We start from the raw sequence: 25109 nt of genomic DNA on the forward strand, positions 1-25109 counted from the left end.
CATGAGCACTTCCCTCTTCCTACTGCTAATACCTCTCGCTATACAACCAAGCATTCTGCTAGCATTACCTGCTGCTCTACTGCATTGTCTACCTACCTTTAAATCCTCAGAAATAATTACCCCTAAATCCCTTTCCTCACACGTTGAGGTTAGGACAGTACCAAATAGTCTATACTCTGCCCTTGGGTTTTTATGCCCCAGGTGCATTACTTTGCATTTATCCACGTTAAATGCCAATTGCCACAGCTCTGACCATTTTTCCAGCTTACCTAGATCGTTTGCCATTTGGCTTCTTCCTCCAGGAACATCAACCCTGTTGCAAATTTTTGTGTCGTCGGCAAATAAACATACCTTTCCATCAACACCATCTGCAATATCACTAATGAAAATATTAAAGAGAATGGGTCCAAGTACAGATCCCTGAGGTATCCCACTGGTAACAAGACCTTGTTCTGAATATACGCCATTCACTACAACCCTCTGTTTTCTGTCACTCAGCCACTCCTTAATCCATTCAACAACATTGGGATCTAAACCCAGAGATTGCAGTTTATTTATAAGTCTTCTATGTGGGACTGAGTCAAAGGCCTTACTGAAATCCAGATACGCAATGTCTACTGCACCACCTTGATCAATTACTTTAGTCACCCAATCAAAAAAATCAATAAGATTTGTTTGGCAAGATCTTCCTGAGGAAAACCCATGTTGTTTTTGATCTTGAAAGCCATGTGACTTCAGATGTTCAACAATCCTTTCCTTTAACATTGTTTCCATTAATTTTCCCACTACAGATGTAAGACTAACTGGCCTGTAGTTGCCCGACTCCTCCCTACTGCCTTTTTTGTGTATAGGCACAACATTCGCTACTTTCCAATCCCCAGGGACAACTCCCGTTACCAATGATTCGTTAAATATATCAGTTAACGGTTTTGCTAGTACACCCCCAAGCTCTTTTAATAACTTGGGGTGTATCCCATCAGGCCCCATCGACTTATTTGTCTTTACCTTAGACAACTGAAGTAAAACCTCCGCCTCGATAAACTCACATATTTCAAATGATTCAGTCTTTTTTCCCAACTGAGGTCCCATTCCATCATTCTCATCTGTAAAAACTGAACAGAAATATTCATTGAGACAGTCAGCTAAACCTTTATCCTCTTCTACATATATGCCTTTTGTTTTTAGTCTAACTAATCCTTGTTTAACTTTCCTTTTCTCATTTATATATCTAAAAAATGTTTTATCTCCATTTTTTACTGATAGGGCAATTCGCTCTTCTGCCTGTGATTTGGCAGTTTTTATAACTTTCTTTGCCTCTTTCTGCCTAATTTTATAGATCTGTCTATCTTCCTCACTTTGGGTATTTTTGTATCTACTAAAGGCTAACTTCTTGTCTTTCACGATTTTGGCCACTTCTGCAGAGTACCACAGCGGTTTCCTTAATTTTTTACTCTTACTGACCAACCTAATACAATTTTCTGTTATCTTCAATAAAACAGCTTTTACAAAATCCCATTTCTCCTGAACACCATTTAAATTGCCCCAGTCTGATAATGACTCCTCTATACATTTTCTCATTTTAGAAAAGTCAGCTTTTCTAAAATCTAAAACTTTTGTTTTTGTGTGGTGTGACTCAGTCACTGTTTGTATATTAAACCACACAGACTGATGATCACTAGATCCCAAACTTTCACCTACAGAAATATCTGTTAACAAATCTCCATTTGTGAACACTAAATCCAATGTGGCCTCCTTACGAGTTGGTTCCTCAACCACCTGTTTTAAAGATAATCCCAATAAGGAGTTTAGAATATCCGCACTCCTGGTACAACCAGCTACTTTCGTTTTCCAGTTCACATCAGGGAGATTAAAGTCACCCATGATTATAACATCCCCCTTCACTGTCATTTTAGCTATTTCCTCCACTAGTAGATTATCGAGTTCTTCTACTTGTCCTGGGGGTCTATAAATCACACCTATGCGAGTTACTTTACTTTTGCCAAATTGTACTGTAACCCAAACCGACTCTAAGTTCTCTTCACCAACTTGTATTAAGTTAGATTTTATGTTATTTTTCACATATAGGGCCACCCCTCCCCCTTTCCTGCCCTTTCTATCTTTTCTATATAAAGAGTACCCCGGTATTGATATGTCCCAGTCATTTTTCTCATTATACCATGTCTCAGTAACAGCCACTATATCAACATTCTCAGTTGCCACAACTGTTACAAGTTCATGGATCTTATTCCCTAAACTGCGAGCATTTGTAGACATGACCTTCAGCTTGTCATTTAACACCGATGCTGCAATCACTTTCTGTCCTTGCTTTGGGGGGCAAAACATATGCTTCTCCCTATTATCTTTATAGACCAAGCCCCCAGATCCACCCACCTGGTTACTAAGTAAATCGCCTTCCCTTTCTATACTGTCTAACCCGGTATTTATTCCCTCCCCCCCCATTCCTAGTTTAAAATCTCCTCCAACCGTCTAACCATTCTCTCCCCAAGCACATTGGACCCTCTTGCATTTAGGTGCAATCCATCACGACTATAGAGATTGTACCCCAAAGCAAAATCAGCCCAGTGCTCTAAGAACCCAAAGCCCTCCTTCTTACACCAAGACTTCAGCCATGCATTTAGCTGCCTAATCTCCCGCTGCCTTTCTGGTGTAGCACATGGCACAGGTAGTATCTCTGAGAATACTACCTTGGAGGTCCTTTTCTTAATCTTACTACCCAAGTCCCTAAAATTATCTTTTAGGACACTCCATCTTCCTCTTACTATGTCATTGGTGCCAATGTGCACCAAGACAGCTGGATCCTCACCAGCCCCTCCCAATAATCTATCCACTCTGTCCGCAACATGCCGAACCCGGGCACCCGGGAGACAGCAAACCATTCGGTTGCTGCGATCAGAGCTACAGATTACCCTGTCTGTTTTCCTGATTATTGAATCCCCTACCACCACAACCTGCCTGGGCTTTCCTTCCTTTCGGATCCCCTGCACATTGGATGAGCTGCTCTCCCGGCTGTTAGGGAGAACAGCTTTTTCCGCAAAGCCTACCTCTGAGTCTGCCTCCCCAACATGCTCACTTAAAAGGGCAAATTTGTTGGGAGGGAGAGACTCTGGGCTGGCTTGCCTCTTCCTCTTCCCTTCCCCACTGCAACCACGTCTTACTGTCACCCAGCTATGTGCCTGACTCCCTTCTGACTGATCTCCTCCCTCATTGCTAGGGGCCCCATCTAAACTTTGCTCAGTGAGCAACAGACTCCTCTCAAGGTTGTCAATCTCTCTCAGTGTTTCAATGTGCCTCTTAAGAGCACCAACCTCAGCTTCCAGAGAGACCAATTGATCACACTTACCACAGCGATATGGACCCAGGAACTGCTGTTCCAAGCATGCATACATATGGCATGATGTGCACTGAGTGAAATCTCCAAGCTTGCTCATTCTTTATAAAGGGACGCGAGTATAGAATTTAAACAGTTGCTTTATGTCACTTACCCTCCTTGCTCTTGCACTCTTGTGTTGCACTAACTGCTGTGGTGCACAAACTGGTCACTTACAGAAAGCAAGTCACTTAGAAAATGCAAGCCCCTTACAGTGAGCAACCACTTCCTTATATACAGAGCAACACAGTTAATTGATTATAAACCCCACCCTTAACTAATTACACTATAGAAAATGGGAGAAAAAAAAAACCAAACAGTTAATGCAAAACACACAGTTTTTTTTTTTTGTTTTTTTTTGTTTTTTTACCACAAACCCTTCAACCCTCTTGTTGCTGGTTGAGATACAAACCCACTGTTGGTATACTTATAATACCACTTCTCTGCCGCTGCTGTGGTGCACAAACTGGTCACTTACAGAAAGCAAGTCACTTAGAAAATGCAAGCCCCCCTATATGCCACTCTGCCTCCCCAATATGCTTTATACCCTCCTATATGCCATATATATGGTGCGAGGGGGCAGAGCTTCCACCTCACGCTGCTCCCATCACTATGCGGCCATCAGATTGCTGGGAATGTAATCTAAACGGCCGATGCGTGCTGATGCCGCTGGCCGGAGCTACTTTAACACTTTTTTTTTAATGTAATATGGTAAGCTGGATCGGCTTGCCATATAAAGTAAAAAAAAAAGTATTAAAGCAGAGCCGGCCGGCGGCATCAGCACGCATCGGCCGTTTAGATTACATTCCCAGCAATCTGATGGCCGCATAGTGATGGGAGCAGCGTGAGGGGTGAAAGGTCCGTGCGAGGGGGCGGAGCATTCACCCTTCACGTTGCTCCCATCACTAGGCGGCCATCGCACACAGCTGCTGGGTGCTGATGCCACCGGCCGGCGCTGCTTTAATACATTTTTAAAATTTAATATGGCAAGCCAAATTAAGTATTATAGTAGCGCCGGCCGCATCAGCACCCAGCGGCCGCTTAGATTAGATTTCGGGCAGCCTGGGGGGCAATTGTCCCCCTGCCCAGCCCGCCCCTGGCGCCGGAGGCGGCTTCAAATCCCGCTCTGCCGGCCGAATCTACGGGCCCACTGGGAAATTTCCCGGTATCCCGGTGGGCCAGTCCGGCCCTGCTTGGGCCCCCTTGAGTGGCAGAACTCCAGGGCCCAGTCGCATTCGCGACCCCTGCGACCCCGGTAGTTCCGCCACTGGACTGAGCATTAATGGGGCAGGAGTTGGTGATCCTGAAGCCATTCAGTGATGCGACTAACAATTTAAGCCAGAGCACTGTCACTTTGGGCCAGGCCATCCGCCTACTTACCTACCTTAAACAAAAAATGTATGACTTCCTGGAATAAAATAAGGTCTTTCTGGCGACAGATTACAAGAAGAGGTTGAAATGCTGATAAGAACGCTGATCTGACAGTGCCTGCCCTGGCCACATGCCTAACTGCTACTGTTCCTCAATCTCTCCCCTTACTGTGGGGTGGTCAATTCTTTTAATTTTTCATATATTGTGGCAATTCAGTCCTGCACCAAGGGGTTGCATATGTCTGTTTGCCAGTGCCTGTCCAGGCCCAGTGTCCTATAACCGATACTCCTCAACGTCCTTCCTTACACTGGGGTGGCCTATTCCTTTTTTTTTTTTCAATATTGTGAAAAATCAGTCCTGCGCCAAGGAGCTGCATGTATCTGGCAGTACCTGTCCAGGCCTTACTACTGCTGTTGGTCCAACACAATCTCCTTCCTTACTCTGAGGGATCAATTCTTATATTTTTTTGAATATTGGTGAAATTCGGTCCTGCACCAAGTAGCTGGCTGTGTCTGTCTGCTAGTGCCTGCCCTGCCTTTGTTGCTGCGGTCGCTCAATCTCCTTCCCTACTTTGAAGGATCAGTTCTATTCAATATATATTTGGGGGAAATTTAGTTTCCTTTTGTACTGTGGGACTGGATGTTTCTACCTGCCGGTGTATTCCCAGTGCCCTAATACTGCTGTTGCTGACAAATCACCTTCCTTATTCTGAGGGATTAATTCATCAAAGTGGTCCAATTTTTGGACAAATAATATCCCATAGCATGCTGCTGGATGTGTGAATCCATTGGTGCAGTACTGTTGTTGCTGGTGATTGTGGTACTGCAGTGCAAAATCAAGTATGAATCCTAAACATTGAGATGGTGCAGTTGTAGATAAAAGGTACAAACGGAATTTGTTGCCTGAACATGGAAAAAACAAAACAAAAATTTAGTTGGAATCAATTTTGCTTGCCAAGCACAAGTCTGTTGTACAGTACATTCCAGGCCATTAAAAATGTTGTCTACATTCCACAAGAATTAGAGTACTTCTATGCACTGTAGAAATCTAAAATAAAGACTGTACGTGTGCAGAGGCAAAAACACAATACATTATTTTGTATTTAACCCTCTCTATACAACCAGACTAAAGCATAAAAAAGAAACTAAAATACAATTGTAATGTAATTTTGCTATTTTTTTTAGAACTTGATTGTAAAATTGTTTGAGTAGGGCCCTACTTAAAATAATATTTATAGTAAGAGAGTCCTGTTAAATAATAATGAGGCAGCGGCTATCTTACTAGATTGATGGGGGGAAGTGCATATTTGACCAGCTAAACAAAACTTACACCTAAATCCAAATTAAAATAAACAATAATTTATTGTAACAGCATACCCAGTAATTTGACTAGGCTACAATATAATCCATGTATGAACAAGTTTGGGGCCCAGTAGCACATCCCCATTTTCCAAGTATACTCATAGGGCACGGTTATCACAATTTCCATAATTGTAGGCAATTAGATCTTTTGGTGATGTTATTAAACGGAATCTATTAGTAATATTAGTAATAATTACAATAGTGTATAAAATGTTATATAATTCCAAAGCAATAGCAAAATATTTGTTGACAAGTGTTTGACACGTAAGGTCGTTATATACTACATGTTATTTGTCTTGTTTACCCATTGTACAGCGCTACGTAATTTAATGGCGCTATATAAAACAAATAATAATGTGCATGGGGGGCTTTTTAGACCCCCTGGCAACGTTCACCGAGCCAGAAATGCAGCTGACTGGTCTTAAGTATACCAAGTACAAGGACATGTAGAGTATTTGTTTTATATCCGATTTACTTATACAGTACAGATGTATATATGTGTGTCTATCATAGTATATGTTCATACACTATGTATTCCACAACCTTTTTAATATATTTTTACAATATTTTAGTAGATATATGAATACATTTTGTTTAGTAGATTTTTATTTTTATTTTTTTTAAATATGTTACAGTTTTACCAACAATAAAACACAAGATTTGAATTTTGCCTAGCATGGCAATCTGGAGATGTTTGTAGCACAACAAGGTGGCAGGTCAAACCATGACAAGCTGAGTTTATTCAACCTCTCTCCGCAGTGGGCTGGTTTATTCTAGGACCAAGAGTCCAGATTAAAATAATCATTAGCTGACTATGCATATGGATAGGGAACAGCACTCTAGCAGGTGTTCCCTTCCCCTTATGCGTCTTTGTATACACATTCAAATCACCTAAAGCAAGAAGCAGGGTCTGTTAGCTCATTACTGATTTGCCTGGCAAATAAGTCAGCAGCTGCTGTCTTCAAGCAGTGACTTCCACATCAGTGACATTAGCCCGGGACAGGATGCTTACATGGAGCTCTTCAGTGCCACATACTACTTTATAAAATGCAACATCTATCTACTCCTTTTAGGTAAGAGGATTCTGCTTTTCATTTTGAAAATAGACTAGTCGGAGCAGAACGTGTAGGATCTAATATTTGAGTCATAACGGCGACAATACTTTTTGGAGACTATGTACAAATAATCTGCCAAGTGATTATCATTATGCCATTTGTCATAGTATTATATTTAAAGAGGCTTTTTGCTCCAAACATATTTTTAGCCATTATTCTTTTATTACTATTATTTTATATGTATGATTTAATAATGTAATGCATTGTTTTTATTTAATTGGTACAAAGGCTGCATTTAAATATTACAATCCTGGGAAAACTTTTGTTTGTTATGTTTATTTTAATTGCTGTGATATTAGAAATTAATTCTAAAAGGCGATTTTTGTTACTTTTAGCCCAAATTTTCTCTAACGTGAAAGATCATTTGTTTGGAATTCCTTGTTACAAAGGCTGACACTCTTTTATACCATTGGTAACAGAGAGTGCTACATTATTTTTTTAGTATCCTTCAAGCATATAAGGAATATAGTAAACACCAGTTATACATCTTAACATGCTCCAGTAGGTAAAGGTAGTTTCTTCAGTTCCTGCGGACAGATGGTCTAACATATTGTTAGATAAAAAGGCCTTGTTAATTTTTAAGCACAGACCATTGTTTGGTTTAGTCAGTGTCATTCATGCTTTTTGTTAGGTATCCTAAACTTTCCCTTAATGCTTAAATAGTATCTTATAAATTATATATATAACTCTTAGCCAAAGAAAAACAACACGGTACCCCAGCCCAGTTTTACAGTGCCACAGCCGAGATAAAATTAAACCGATATTTCTACCATTATTACTATCAGGGCCCAAATATGCTGTTTATTCTGTCTGTATGTGGCCCGGGTAAAAAACATTTGGGATTTTTTTTATGTACAAGCATATAATTGAACAGCGTAACACAGATTCAGAGTCTCTATGCTATACAGAACACATTACACGTTACCATCTTGCATATTGTGTCTTTATGGAAAGGGACGGCAAGCACTTTGATAACTGTGGACTGTGTGCATGCAGTACCTTAAAGCCTTGCTAATAATAGTGTATAAAATAAAAATAAACCTCTCTTTGGGTTACTTCACTTTAGCCCACCTTTTAGCAAAAACACAACACAAAGGCTTTTATTTAGCCAAAACGAGCAGTTAATGTTGTCTGTCAATACAGGCTATGTTTTGGTATTGCTTTGATGGGATGTTTAAAGTGAAATTTACATGAGTGGTTTGCATTCCACGAAGAGGTCATATTCATAGAGTAGAATCTAGTTTTGAATATTAAAGATACTTCCTTGGAATCGAGTTAGAAGAACAAACGTGAGCTCGGGAAGCTGTACTGTATGGACTAGATATTATAGGACAGAACTTCTGCTACCTATAGCATTGTTGACTTTATTGGGGCATTTTGGACAATCATGTAGGGACAGCTACCAAAATAATGCAGACGGTCCATGTGGATTGACATTTCTGTGCATGTCCAGGATTGGCTATATTATTTCTGGGATCTAATGCAAAATAATATGTAAGGTGAAGACTGGTGAATTTGAATGCCCCAGACATTAATGGGGCCAGAAAGGCCCCCAGTATGCTCAGTGTACATTACACATCTCTGCCCAATAGATAATGATGAAAATTAAACTACAAATACAGCCAGTGGATAGAGCTTGGAAAGGACCCAGTCACGGTTGATTTGCTTCTCTATGGACCCTGTGTATCATTCTAGATGCTAATGGTGTCTATATGTGAAGCTGTAGGTTGCAGAAGGAGGAAACACACGAAGGTATGACAAATGTCAACAAGGCTATCAATAAATAGGTGGGACTGTAAAAAAATCAGCTTACAGTTAAGAGCTATGAAATATTATTGCACCAGTAAATAAATGCCCCAAACCCATAAACCTGACACTGTAAAAATTGCCTGCAATCTGTCCTACAAATCACCTACTGAACCAAGAATCTCTAATTACGTTTTCTTAGACCTGACAACCGCCAGCATTTGTGCAAAACATTTTACTATAATAAAGCTCTTTGTTTGAAAACTCATGAGCTTGTATTAGTTACGTTTTTTTCTCAACTTTTTCATAAACACAGTACTTCTGTTTTTTCCATCCAAGGCGCTTCTTTTATTTGTTCTTTCTCTCCGACACCCATAATTTTGCAATACGTATTTTGTCTCTGTAATAGAGTAATTAAAATTCATACATTTTATCGGCTCAACATTTAATGTTTCATAATCTTTGTGGCGTTGGAGGTCTCTTTTTACGTAGAAAAGTTCCCGGCTGCATTATACTATACGCAGCGTGTCAGTGCACCGGCTCATAGGAGTAACAGTATGAGAGGCTTATCAAACTGGAGTAAATCCTCTCCCCAGTGCAACTTGCTGTTAGCAATACTAAGAATTAAACCTTTGGGTCTACAGCTTAATACAACAATACATTCTAACACACAATACACCATTTTTCTAGACTATATTTCTAGTTATTTTTATCTAGAAATGTGCTTTTGATAGTTTTTTTCTGCAGTAAAATACATAGACCAGTTGGAAAGTGTGTAATATAAATCACTCTGACCTGCTCTGTCTATCATGCCTTTTTCCTACAGATTTATTTCCATTTACTCAGTGTTAAAACAGAATGGACATCATTTATATTGTACAGTGCATGCAGAGTGATATGTGAATCATGTAAAGCTTGTAAATAGTAAATTGGCCATTTATCTTGTTTTGAGCTGAAAATGTTGTCTCCGGTGGGAAGGGGTCAAAGTAAAATGACTGCTTTGTAAATAGGACCCTGTGAAGTGTAAACAGTGTAAAAAAGCTGCACCTATGTTATTCTGAAAGAGTGACTACATTTAGAGTAGATTGTTTGTGGACGCTTTCCCAACCCTTTTGTTAATGTAAAGATCGCCAAATGCATGGTGTGACTTGATGAGTCTTCTGCGTTCTCAAATTTATATATATATTATTATAGATGGAGAGATGGCTAGATTAATTAATAAGAAAAACATATATATCTTTGGTGTATTGAATTCACTTTTCTTGAGATCAAGTAAAACTAAAGATATCTTCCCAACATTGTTAGTGAAACTGAGTTTACCAACAAAATTGGAACAAACCATATGTTAGTTCAGTAGAATGAGTGCGAATGGGCACATGGATCCTAGGTTTTGGAGGTAGAAGTAACTTTTTACAAATAAATATTCAGATACTCAACCAGCCTCTGATGGCCTTGGTAGAGGGACACCACAACAGTTTAAAGGGACCATGCAGGTATCATATGCATTTAAGTACATATGATGGGAAAAGTAAGTATCCCTTTGAACCTAAAAGGTACAATATAGTTTTGATTTTTAGCTAGTTTGTGCTTTTAATGTCTATTATCTATAGAAAAAAACAATTATCTCCATGGAGGTTTCTCTAGCCTAACTTGGGCCTTCTCAAGGGCACAACTCTACTTTGTCTACCCAGCCTAGATTAATGCTAGATCAGAGCAGCAAATGTTGCATTGATTTGGTCATTCCCTATTTTCTGAGGAACCCTACCGAATTGGTATAGCTTTTTTCATAAGTTCATTAACTGCCAAGTAAACTGGTCTTAGCTTTGGAGCTTTCATAAAGTTAAGGTTGGTTTATGGCTTTGATCAAACATGAGCTGGTGGCACCCAAGCTGTAACTAATGTACTTTCAACTTCCCCCAAAATGTAAGGTGTCCAGTACATCTAAACATCAGGGGTGATAAAGAAACCTATAGCTCTATACAGATATATTTTAAAAACAATGAGAAATGAGGACAATGTTGTATGTAACTCAAGAAATTGAATTTTTTATTCAGCACAACAAACATGGTTGTAACCAAAACAGTACAGATCTATGAAAGATATAGTGCAAAAATTATACACTTCTCCAAATATTTACAAAACACAAATAGTTGGAAACGAGTATGTAGGTGGTAGACAGAAAAGTAGAAAAATAGCAGAAGATGCAAATCGGCATACGGCCATCTCAAGAGAAGTTGCCGTAGTTTGTTTAAGCACACAAAATCTATAATCATGGGCTGAGTGGCTGGATCCTGTTAGGTTGATAATCATAAAATTGAGTCTTTTTTTAAAACGTATACCTTTTATTGGGCCAACATAAGAAATATAAAGTCGCCTAAGCTTTTGGGATCTCCAAGGTCCCTTCTTTCCATCTGAAGAAGGGCTATGTATTTTTTTCTATGTTGGCCCAATAAAAAGGTGTCAAGTTCAACTAAAGACAATATTTTCTTTTGGGCTAATATAGCTTTAACTGCTTTCTCGAACAAATTAAGGGGCTTTTGATGGGATCCCAACAGATTTCACTAATCCATTAATCCAATGTCAATTTGCTGTTGGAGCCAACTATCACAAGGCAAATAACACAAAACAACCTTTTTATACTAGCAGCTAAAAAAAAACAAAACATGGTCCTGCATATATTCCCATAGTGTAATCTATAGGGTGTCCCAGGCTTCGAAAAGATGTGTAATGTTGATAAAGGTTTGCAGATCGAGCCAAAAGTAAACAAGGAAGCACAAAAGGTTGGTTAAACAAGACTGTTGAATGTCAATATTACTTTCAGCTGTTGCTTGTTATACAATACATTGTGGTAATGTTTGGTGTTACAAGTGGATTAGCATATAGGAAAGAATGTAGCAAAAAATCTGTAATGACAAGGGTAAATTAGAAAACTTTAATATTAACATTTCCCACACCTAATTAATGATTGCCATCCATGAAAGTGTGAAGAAGTGCGTTTGGAGACCTGTTACAATGAATACAATGAACGTCTGTGTGGCCAATCCTACAGGAGAGATCCCTCTGTTCCCTCAATTATTATTATTAATAATACAGTTCAAATTAAATATTAAACAATAGGATAAGAAAGCGTATATGTATATTTATTAAAAAGTCAACATATATAGCTTCCCTTTTTGCAAAGTTATTCCAGCATAACCCTGATTAAAAGTTATTTTTTTTGTGGTTTGTGTCATACTCTGCGAAATAACATAAAGTAAGTTTTGTTCATCAAAAGGCACCTTTTAAATACAACACCTGTTAAATACAAAACAAATAGAGCTCAATTATTGTGAATTATAATGTTTTTGATATTTCTGTTAAAATGTTTGCTTGCACATGCGTGTTGCTTCAGAAGTGCGGATCATAAATAAGTTGTTTTGTCCGTGATTAAGAATTTTTTTTTTTTGTGCCTCTGAACAGATTTGTGTTTTGCGCTCACTCTGAGAACTCCATCTACAACCATCCATGGCATTAAAGGGAAACCGCTCATACTTCCTGTACACTACAATTTCAACACGTCTGCGTCTGGCATCCAAATCATATGGCTGCTGGAAAGGTCTAATTTCTTACCAAGATATTTGGTCAACTCTATGAATCAAACAGTGGTTCCAGATCTCGAATTTCAACATAAATTTTCTCTGAATCCCCCAAATGCATCTCTGCTGATACATTCCTTAAATTTCACCGACGAGGGGAATTATATCGTGAAAGTCAACATTCCAGGCAGTAAAACCATTTCTGCAACTCAGAAGATTGAAGTTACCGTCAATGGTAAGATAACTGAAGATACTTTGTTTTTTTGCTTTCCAATTCTTGATTTCTTTGTTTTTCATTTGTGTTCTGGATCTTCCCTCTGACTCATACACTTATAATAGTTACCTTGTAGTAAACTATAGAATGGCTCAGGCCTAATCACTCATTTTGACATTCTGACTAATGAAGGTCTGGAGAAAGTTGTTTTTCTTTTCCAAATAGGACTTTATTCGCATTGCCATAAACTGTCAGCTCAGTGTGGTGTTTGAAAAGTTACCCAAAATAGTGCGACTGAGAGCAATGGCAGCCTCCAGAGCTACAGATAAAGGAAGCATATTGGAACAAAATGTAATAAAAACTTTTCTTCAATGCTAAACTACTGCATTCAGTGAAAGTAATGGCCCTCCATTCTACTAATTAGTATTTAATCTTACCACTGATTTTGGGATGTGCAAGAGTATCATGTTATGTAGCATCCTGATTGTTTGTTATGTATGTTATAGTGCTCCCTAGATGTTTTAACCAGGACCTGTTGGCCCTTTAAGCCACAGACTTTGCTAAACTCACTTGTATATGTGTGTATGTAGACTTCAGAAGTTAATAGGCAGAAACCTGGACCCAATTACTCTATAAACCAGTCCATTAGCCAGGTATAAAACCCTGCCCCGTCCCCTGCTGCTTGCATTGATTCTTCCGCTGTGTCTCCAATTGGTGTGCTGTAGGTTTTGATCCTTTCTCCTAAATTACTCTAGTTTGTGTTGTTTCTGTGTTGTCAGAGATGCTGTTACCCTTGTCCTTGCTTACATTTGTTTGCTCTTGTATTGTTGATCCACTCTCCCAGTTTGGATAAAGCTGGGTGAAAACACTGGAAAGTCAAAGGATGAAAGGTTCAACATGCTTTTGAATGCTTCTTGAGATTCTGAGGTACCACAGAATCAGGAGCAATTGTCACTTTTGGCTAGCTCCTTACATGCTAGATTACATCATAAGTGCTGGGCGCACTTATACATAAAACGAAACAGCTTACATGTCAGGAACTTGGTTTGAGGGACAGCATTTTTTGTACAGGGTTACCTGACACTTCCCTGTTTCCAAGTTGCAGTGCGGCTGGATTATCTATTATAGCACCAAGGGCCCCTGGATTTCAGACCCCCTAGGCATGTGACTAATGGTAATCTGGCACTGGTCTAAACTGTATCTACTCCAAAGGCTCAATAGCCAGAAAAATATGGAGGATTGACTAATGAGGTGAAAATCTACTTAGTACTTATCTCACGTTCACCCTTAGCTGCACTATGTAACGCATGTATATACCGTATTTGCTCGATTATAAGACGAGGTTTTTTTCAGAGCAAATGCTCTGAAAAATACCCCTTGTCTTCTAACCTGGACCTGGATCCTCCTGTCTCACCCCCCCCATCATACACGCACTTACCGGTGCTTCCTGCTGTGTTGCCGGGGCAGCGGGTTGACGTCTACGCGATCGGACGCATACAAACCCCCGCTGCCAACTCCACCTCCTTCCGGCTGCAGCGGAAGGCAACGTCAACCCGCTGCCCCGGCTGGAAGCACCGGTAAGAGAGGGCTGAGAGGGGAGAGAGGGGGGAGAGAGAGAGTTTGTGTTAGTTAAATGGGGGTATAGGGTGTGTGTGTGTGTGTGTGTTAAATGGGGGCATAGGGCATTTCTGGAGTGGCGTTAAGGGGGCATTTAATAGAGCACTCTGCCTCCTGAAATGCCTTATACCTCCCTATATGCCACTCTGCCCCATAATATGCATTTTAACCCCCTAAATGCCAGAATGGGATATAGGGGTATAAGGCATTTCTGGAGGCAGAGTGGCACATAGGGGGTCAAAAGGCATACCATGGGGCACAGTGGCATATAGAGGGTTAAAAGGCATATCATGGGCCACAGTGCCATATTGGAGTGGCAAGCCTGGGGGCAGATGTGCGTAACTGGGGGACAGGTTGGAAAATACAAGAAATAAAAACAAAAAAAATATTTTTCTCAATCATAGCTTTTATTAAAAAAAATAGTTTACATGAATTAACATTTACTGGTAAAACTTTTTTCCTTTGGGGTCGTCTTATATTCAGGCTTTTTCTTTTTTTCCTAAGTTAATATTCAGATTTTGGGGGGTCGTTTTATAAGACGCTGATTATAATCGAGCAAATACGGTATATCCAGGTCTCTTGTTGTATATCATGGCTGCTCTGACATTAGACCCTTTTGGAAGGTTTGAGGGGGCAGAAGCAGATCCAGTGCTCCAGAAGGGTTTAAAAAGCAATGCTGACTTAATTAAGGAAAGCATGAAATGAAAGAAATGGGGCTAAATACTGTTTCGATTCTGGAAAAGGTATATTGGGATGTCAATAAATCAGTGTACTTGTTACAAGAATAAAGTTATTTTCTGCAGAAATAGGCTAGGGCAGGAATGAAAGATCTGGAATTGCTTTGCAGTGGAACGGCTTTTACGTTAAGTCTCAGGAATAGAAATTATAGATGCATGGGGTAGGCTATAAAATAAATGTTTGCTTTTGTTTAGTTTCTTTTTGGGAGCCAATGCACAGAGATGATGAGTACATTTATGTAAACAGTTCATTAGTATCTGTGTTTATTTTATGTTTATTGTATGGGCTGGTGCGTACCCTGCGGCACTAACTGCAATCTTGTGATGTTTATTCTCCACTGCAACGATAAATATTTCATAAGGACAATCCGTGTGCTTGTTATGGCGACGTCCAGTTCTATACGTACATATAGAGAAAGCAGAATCTGGGATCTTCACCGTCTCTCCCGTAAAACATATATACAGAAAGCCACTGTAACGGTACTATCATCTTTAATTTTAACAATTTAGGACAAACATGTCACCTGAAACTGAATTACACTGATCAGTCTAAAAACAACCCCTACACCATGTTTTAAGTTGCTTTTAATTCTCAAGTCTTTTGTGTTTAGGACACGTTCATCTGCAACCAACCTCCATTATTATTATTTATTGTTTTATATAGCGCCATCAACTTCCGTAGCGCTGTACAATGGGTGGACAGGACAAAACAAGTAGTATTTAACATAACAATTTAACCCGCAGCCTACCCCAAGACTGCCTGCTGATGTTGCGGCGCGCCCGCCGACATAGGTGGGCGTTCCTGGTCGTGTTGACCTGGAGAACCGGAGAAGTGCAGCTTCTCCTGGAGTCACATTTCCTGATGTTTATATACATATGATAGTGAGGGCCATAGAACCATTTGATACACTTATACCTAGAAAACAGTCTGAGCTCTGACAAGAGGGACATCAGAAGGGGGTGGAAAGAGGCACAGAGGCCCAAAAGCATACTATTCCTTCTAAAGAGGGACTCCAATTGTAAAGGAGCCCAACCCAGTTATTTAATAAATTACTTAAAACACATCAATACCATAGAGTTCCCCTTCTCAGCAGTGACTGGTGAGTAATTGCCCCCCAGAAATGGTGTTAGGGGCAGTGTTCTGTAATAAGGTGACCAGATGGCTTATTTAAGTAAAGACATTTAAGCTAAAGTGTCACGCAAGACAGAGCAGAATTTAATTCACCCCTGCAGTATGCATTTTCTATATGCTACCATATTTAAAAGACCCAACTGGTCACCTTATGAAACGCAAACTTGAGTTGACAAATTGAAGTTGCAATCATATCAATTCCTATTTAATCAGCATAAACGGGAACTTCTAGACTGTCCCTTACCAGAGCCCCCACTGCATATATGAGTCAAAGGAGTCTGGACCACAATGGGTGAGGCTGGCCAAGCTGAGGGATGTGGCGAAGCCACAAATGGACAATGATCTGTAGAAGGAAGGCATAACTGGGTAAGTGCACAGAGTTATACGCCCTAGTCAGCGATCAAAGGCTGACCCCGGGCTCGGTATCCAGCTGTGAGGCTCTGGGGCAAACCAAGAGTGTCCCCAGTGATGTTAACCACGATATGGGATGTAGGAATTACAGTCATTGATGTCCTCCAAGATGCATTTTTACAAGACTCCCTAGCTAAAGGGACCATCTGGCTACCTTAATTCAAGTAAGCAATAAATGCTGCCAGCTATAAAAACAAAACGGCCCATAATCTTTTAACACCAGTTGGCTTGCCAGAACTTTTTTGTGGTATTTGTTGTATGTCGTGAGCGTTAGATTTGTCTTCTAGTTGTGAGTTTGGGAGTAATACTAAATAAATAAGGAAATGTATAAACTGTGTGAAAGCAACATCTGTTATTCCAGAACAGCCCGTGAATAAATAAATAGAACTTTATCTTAAATCTATATTTTATCTGCTGTTGCTAGATTTATAAAAGGCGGCCATTCTGGTCTGTCTCCAATAAAACACAAATGCCGTCACCACTCACCAACAGATACATACACCCTCGTTTTATTCTTGCAAAATGGGGAAATAGTCATATAGTACGATCACACCCTATTGCACTGCGTGTGGACAGAATATTGGGGACAGATATATCAAAGCATCTGCAGATCCTTTAATTTAGATATTCTATCTAGAAACTCTACAGGTTCTAAACATTAGATTTAGAGGTCATGAAACATTAGATTACATTTACTTAATATCTTGGGGATTTCATGTCACAAAAAGCTGTCCCCTCCCAAACCTACATCGTGGTTTGCCTATGTTGGCAGATCTGAAATACCATGTAGACTTGATGGACCCATGTTTGTGAGTGTGGCAGACTTTGTACAGTAAATGACGCACCTACGTGGGATTTTAATGTTTCGATGCTATGAAATGTTTTACATTTCTAGATTATTACATATCTATCTATAAAATGATTATGGTAGCAAACAAGTAAAAACAGTGCCTCTGGCACCACCAAAGTAAAATTCACTTATGTCAACATGGGTATCTGGAATCGTAAAAGTGCATTGGAAACTTGGCATGTTTTAGATTCAAAGTATGACTCTTCCTTGACCTGCCCACATTGATGTGTTTCTGATCTTTATTATATGTACATATTCTATATGCGCACACTTCACATATATATATATATATATATATATATATATATATACAGTATGTACTGTATATCCCTCTGCAGGGTTTTCTTGTTTTTACTTGTTTTTACACTCTACAAGATGTTGAAAGCTGAGGGGTTAACAAAACAGGCAGCTATTGTTATATGTCAACAAAAGCCTTAGGGTTAACCCCTCCACTCTAATTAAGAAAGCCTGACCTGCTGAAGCTACCTCCAGTTATATCTGGTATCCTGTTTTGGCTAACCTAAGCAGGATTACCCAATGCCCTGTTTTAATTATACTGCAGAAGAAACATGATTTTGATTTATTAAAGGAACAGCCAATTCATTTTTTAATGACATAGTGAACACACAGACGTATTTTCCTTTGCACTGTATACTCGCTCCAATCAGGTGTGTTTGTTTGAAATGTGTTCTAAAGGTGTGGACTGTCTGGAGGCTAATAAGAGCCGCGCATTCTCTATTGTACTATTTACCGAGAACCAACAACAGTTCTGGTCCAACCGTATAACAAATCCAGGCAGCCATGTATAGCCTTGGGCTGGTGAGAGAGGCTTCTGTCGCATTTTCTACTGTGTATGAACATGGCAAGTGACTCAATGTCACCCTCGTTTGTCTGCCTATTTATTGCATCTAACTAATTTCTAATAAGTGTGATGAACACGATCAGTCCTTGTGGATAACAGATACATGTGTATTTTATTAGGAAGTTCTAGTAAACATGCATCAGTTTATTATAAATATATGCATTATTCTAGTAATGATGCACTTTAGTATAATTAATCACGTGCAAAGAAGAGGAGTTGCAGAATGGGGGCTGAAATTTAAAGTATTGCTGGTGAAAGTGAATAAGTTATAACATACCGTAATAGAACAATATTGTTGATGTCCATGGCCTTTTACTATAAGCTTATTTCTTATATCGATTAGCCTTTCTGTATATAAATACTTGTCCACATTAACCCTTATGTAGATATGAACTGCCTGAAAGGGGTAATCTTGTTTGCTTCATAAATAAAAGTTATATATTTAAAAGCAAAGCAAGTTTATTATAACTGAATTCATGTTTACTGGTAGCTAAATGTACCTTACAGCTTCGTCTCTGATACAAACATTCATGACAGGGTTAAACTTTTCGAATATATATATATATATATATATATATATATAGCTTGGCTGATATGTATCTACATGTACATGATGATAGTATATGATAGTAGATGTTTCATTTAAGGCGTTCATTTACCTGCCAATCATGCTGATGATTAGAAGGTAGTGTTACTGAAACGGTTTATGGGTTTTATAAAATTGCAAACAAAGAAAAAAAAGACACAAGCAAAGGACTTAAATGTGTGTACAAACATGTTCCTTATTCATTAAAAATAAATTGCATTTGATTCATAAATATATGTATATTTATAATTTTTTTTCCTCCTGTTAAATTTGTAATTTTTGTATTTTGTCTTATTTTAGTTCCGGTTTCAAAGCCAATTATTCAAAGCCAACCTACTCACGAACTTGTGGAATATGTGGGAAACATTACATTTAAGTGTTCAGTGGTAAATGGAACGAGGGTGACCTACCATTGGCTAAAAAATGGGAAACCACTCCGGAGCAGTCCGAGCTACACATTCTCCAAGAACAATGACACGTTTAATATTGCTCCTGTAAAGAAGGATGATGTTGGCAATTACAGTTGTTTGGCCAGGAATCCTATCAGTGAACTAGAGAGTGATCCAATCACGCCAACTATATATTGTGAGTATGACATAGATCCATTTTAACTGCGCAAGGACTTATTGGAATATTAATGCCTATTCAAATGAAAATTAGATGCTGAAAAGCATAATGCATAGTCATTTGATTTATTGAAAGTCATCTCACTTATTTAACTATGCATTATACAGGGTTCAACTCACTGAGGGTAGACATGCATAATGCATAGTGAAGTCAGTGAGCTGAAATGTCCAAACTCTGGGTTTAATGAATACATTTAGTAGGAGTACAGGTTGTAAAAATAAATCCTACATCTACATCGGCCTTCAGTGAACGCAATCATAAACCGTAGTTTGCTACAATTGATGGTTTATGCGATAAAAATAAATAAGCTGAAGATGCAACTTACAGTTATTATTCCTTAACCCTTAGTTTTGCGATACTTATATATAGAATAGTATAAAAAAGGAACAAAAAAGGAAAAATAAACATTTTCAGGACAGTTTAAGGTATTCCCAAATACCTAGTTTAACGGTGTATCACAATATCGTAATAAAAATATATTTTTGATTATTTATTCATATTAACCAAATCAAATAATAAAAGAAGTGTAAAAAATGTGAAATATCCTTTAAAACCAACAATCTTCCCTTAGTAAATGTATCCAATATATGTGGTTGAACATACATGTAGAAAGCACACAAGGCCCATGTAAACTGCAGTACACAAAGCTTGGGAACACCTACGTTGAGGTTAACAGGGATGAGACTATTGTTTCCGCATGCTGCCAAGGAGAACTAGCAATAGACAGCCTGATCTGCCATGTTTAAAATATTACGGTTGCCTCTCATTTCTCGCTCATGCTTATACTGATTTTAAAATATATTTTTTATTATTTATTTTTGTTCTGTTTTTTTATGGCACTTGGTACCTGGTGAGTAATCTACAGAATCCCCTCGCCTTAACAGCTCACAAGTCGCTGATACATTTTTCCTCCGATATGCAGAAATAACCACTGATTTAGACAATCTGGAAGTAACGTTGTTAATGTTTTTACTTCCTCCTATTTTTCAAAGTCAAAATAAATAGACAAAAAAACAACCTTATCATATTCCTGGGTTTCAAAGGGTGTTAAAATCCGCTTTTAGAATAGTCGATGACTAAAAAAAAAAAAAAAAAGAAGTAAATGAAAGAAATTGAACATTTCTTAGCCACGGCTAATTGTGCAATGCATTATTATCTCCCTGGCATTCGAAATGTTAAACACTGGCTAGCATTCCATGTTTGCCAGAAATCTTTTTGGCTTCTGAGCCTTCTCACCCATATATTGTCAATAACATGTTTGCAATAATTCATCTTGCTTCAGGGTTTCCATGTACCATATGCTAAGGCTGCGGGGGAGTATAGTGATAAAAAGGTCTGTAGCAGCAAGTACCTGCCATCTGCTCAGAGACAGAATAGATGCTAGGGCGATGTTGACAGGTCCAATCAGCCAAGTCCAAACAGTGAAACCTATGTGGCACAGGTGATTTATTATTTTACAACTAATTTGGTAAACAGCCATAATTGAAAGAATATGTCTTATGAAAAAAAAGCTTATCTGGTAAGTGAGAGTAAAAAATGGTTTGGTTTTCATGTGATAAGTGAGCTTATGTTTCTGACCACTTATTAATATTGTAAAAATAACTTACATTATCTAATAGTCTTTTTTCTTCTAGAATTGACCAAATATGCAATGTTTAACTGTATTAAATCCAGTGCTTTTTGTAAAAAAAAAAAAAAAAAAAAAAAAAGTGCCAGTACTCATGTTCCTTTTTTTAAAAAAAATACCTATACATATACACACCCTCTTCTTTACCCATACATACACACTATCCTTTACCCACACACTTCTGTCTCCTGCTTTGCCTTTAACTAAATGCCCCCACACACATGCACATGCCTGCCCACACACATACACCTGCCCATACACACATACATACACACACTTGCCCATACACACATACATACACACACTTGCCCTTACACACATACATACACACACTTGCCCTTACACACAAACATCCTTGCTTACCGTTATCCTTGCAGCCACACGCTTACTTGCCTTAAGACACACTTGCTGTAACATATAAACACTTTCAACACACACTTATGAAAGGTTAACGTAGATGTAACGTAAAAAAGTTTTACTTTACAGCGAGGGAATTTAATCGTGCATGGAATAGCCATAAAGCTATCATGAATCCAAGACTCTATGTGAAAGCTTCACAATTTCCAGCTATTAATACTATTTTTTTGTCTTTCATTTTGTTTGACAGATGGACCTTATGGGCTGACAGTAAGTTCAGACAAAGGTCTTAAAGTAGGGGAGGTTTTCACAGTTAACATTGGAGAGTCTGTTCAGTTTGATTGCTCGGCTGATTCAAATCCTCCAGTTACTTCTGAATGGATACAACGGACAGATAACTCAACAGAAATAATCAACAAGGGTCCATACTTCAAAGTCCTCTCTTACAAAGTTGGGCAAAAGACGCTGGATTACATGTGTCGCGCATACAACAACATCACCAGAAAACTTGATGAAATGCAATTTACGGTCATAATTACATCTATAGGTAAGAAGCTTATCAAGGAGCTGAATCAGTTGGACTGTACTGCATTTTAACCCAAATGAGACTCTTGTGCAATTTAAACCTTTCTTATTAATGAGTTACCCGTGCGGCATTACATATATATATGTAGTTTTACATACATGTAGATTGCACATGAAACCCAACAGTACACTACATATGGCAGGGCGGACGCAAGGGGTTAGATTCCATAAATATACTAAAGAAATAAAATCTCATCACATTGGCACAAATATACCAATTGTTTTGCACTCCCATCACCCTCATAAACAGTCTAGGTGGGGATAATGGGTATTGCAGTCTACAAAATCTTATGTGCTGTTGATCTTCATTGTTTGGAGCCTCCATGTTTAGTGTTAAAGCGAGGGTTCTCTATTTATAGGAAGTCTTGTGTTCACACTTAATAATCTGATACGGGGAGCTCACTGATGCCACTTGTGCACTGCAAGAGGGGTGAAACCATTGGGTGGGCTGCATGCACATAGAGGCACTTTATGAGCTGGATACATTTTCTAGTGAGATTTACCTGGCTGAGCAGCATCAGAGTTGTACCCCAAGCCAGCTGGAGATCCAGAAGGTGCTGGTCTCTGGTCTTAAAAAAACCCAAAATAAAACACAGGGACAAGGTGTACACGCTAGACTCTTCACACAGTTACACAAGCTGTACTGTCCTTGTATTGTGCCATTAATAATAAAACAGACAAACCCAGCCTAAGCTGCTTGTTGACAGGACATTTAGAAATACACATACGGCGCTCTGCGGTTGTTGGTATTTTGAGTGGAAAGTGACAGCTGTACTAAGCAGAGTCTCATTGAATCTGTCAAATGCCCGCAAAATGTAACAAGTAGAGACAATGACAAGTTTACTGAATATAATGAAGATTTTCCTAAGTGTTTCAGGGGCTATTGTACCCTCTTTTGTTAACCTCTTATAATATAAATAATTTTTGTTTGGGCAATCGTCCGCAACATCTTTAGTTGTAAATAAAATATTTTGTTTTCTAGGTCTGCATTTTCCAAACAGCATCTTGCATACTGTAGTACCAGTCATAATAATAGTCATATCACTCTTTCCATAGGCTTTGACTGTATGTGTCTATGATATCTGGTCAAGTAATGTTGGGTGGCATTGCTCTCGTTAAAACAACATATTCAGCTTTTTGTTGTTTCTGTAATGGAGGGAATCTATTAGTTTGCGCCTTAAATTACCAGCTCCATAGGGTATACTATAGAAGCCTGTAAAGGGGCCCATGGTGGTTTAAGAAGCTTGGAACATGCTATTTAGACAACACCATTTGGTTGCCCTGGAACAAATTAGCATTAAAGTTAAAAGCCATGTCAGTTTATAACTGGAGCTTCCATGTTTGTTCCTCTGTGGAACACTCTGTAGAGCTTCTTTCCTCCTGCTTCTACATACTTGTCGGATGAATGGGTAGGGAAAGGGTTCCATGCTTAACACAGCCTATAAAGAAGAAATGGCGCACGCATTCATGAGCTGAGAGCGAGCGGCGTTGCCTGACAATGCCTGGAAACCGACATCAGGAAATAGACAAGCACAATTTCTAAGTAATAAAAAAGATTTTACAGAAAGACAGGAATCGGCAAAACACAGTTTGCTTTATAGACTTCTGATAAAAAAATATAATGATCTTGACTGTGTCTTTAAAATCCTGATACTGTCTGGTGGCAGATCTTCAATGACAGCTGCATTGTTTATGGAGAACTAAGGTTTGAAATTCAATTTTGAGTCTTTTGTTGAGATGTGTCGAGTTGTCATTGAGTTGCACTCAATGGATAGTTACGGTTGACATGTACTCATAGGTAGTGGAGTTGGTCAATTTGTTGATTTATTGAAAGTTAAACCTGCTATGAGTAATCTTTGTTGAGTTTTCCATTGAAACCCTGTAAGTTGGCAGTGGTTTTGACTCATCTCTAACCTTGCTGAAACAACTCCAGTGTATAAAGGGGGAGACTGTAGAATTGTAAGAAATTTCCTCCTTAGTTGCTTTTATTTGGAAAAAGATTATTATTTTTTTTTTTTTTAGATTTTATGGAGTTATATTGCTATTGTAACTAGTGAATTAATGTGGATGCACCATAATGTGTTTTTCCATTTGTCAGTAATTAATTTATAGGCGTTTAAAATATTCTGTACAAAAGTTTCTTATAATCATTTTCTAAAATCCAGAAAACAAAAGTATGATAATGCAAAAAGGTTCATTTTAGTTACCATTGCCTAGATATGGATATCAGCTTATAAAACTGGGGCCGAATCACATATCCCATTGGCCTAGGAGGATACCTGCAACAGTGGATGCAAGTTTACTGCTTTCTTCACTGTACCATCAGCAATGGAGACCTTTAAATACCCCCAAAAAGTATGAAATGTGCATCTCAGATCTTGTTGCCCGGAGCTCTCTCTCTTGCCTCTTATAGGAGGAAGTTAGGTTTTGATCTGTGCATAAGGTTGGGGCTACCCATACATGTAACATGTTAAGTGACCCTGCTATGTAACATACGTAACGGGCTTTGTGAACAATTTTGGACCCCCTGAGTGGACTGCTGCCCAAACCCTCCTAGATATGCCACTGCTCCCAGTGCACTTCCATAAAAGGGTGGGGCTTCCGGGCACACCCTCCAACCCTGGAGGAACGGGAGAGGCTCTGCCCTTTTTGCGGAAATGCAACGCGAGACTAGAATAATGCAAATACATTTCAGAGAGCTATCCAGAAAGAACATCTCTTGGGATGGCAATTTGCCATCCTGTCAAAGTACCGCCTGGGTCCTGTGGACTCACCTGGACCAATGTAAAGGCCAGCTCTGATCAGGCCCCCCATTGCTGGTGGATCCTGGGCATATGACCACTTAACTATGTGGTCCTGGGTGGATGGATATGGCTAAATCCAACAACCCTGTCAAGAGATTGAAGACACTGACCTGGAGCTTTGGTGAAGCAGTGAACAAACCCGAA

At 38.9% G+C, this 25109-nt stretch overlaps 1 protein-coding gene across 1 annotated transcript in view; it reads left to right on the forward strand.

Moving 5' to 3' along the window:
• The first annotated feature begins 6958 nt into the window (after positions 1 to 6958).
• Positions 6959 to 25109, forward strand: part of HEPACAM2 (HEPACAM family member 2) — a 30086-nt gene continuing 11935 nt past the window's right edge. The window contains exons 1-4 of the mRNA XM_053467293.1: positions 6959 to 7193; positions 12441 to 12791; positions 19266 to 19550; positions 21827 to 22123. Coding sequence (XP_053323268.1) covers positions 7133 to 7193; positions 12441 to 12791; positions 19266 to 19550; positions 21827 to 22123 — 994 coding nt within the window. The 5' untranslated portion in view covers positions 6959 to 7132. The remainder of the gene's footprint in view (positions 7194 to 12440; positions 12792 to 19265; positions 19551 to 21826; positions 22124 to 25109) is intronic.

This window comes from Spea bombifrons, chromosome 5 (assembly GCF_027358695.1).
Source record: "Spea bombifrons isolate aSpeBom1 chromosome 5, aSpeBom1.2.pri, whole genome shotgun sequence".
NCBI lineage: Eukaryota > Metazoa > Chordata > Amphibia > Anura > Pelobatidae > Spea > Spea bombifrons.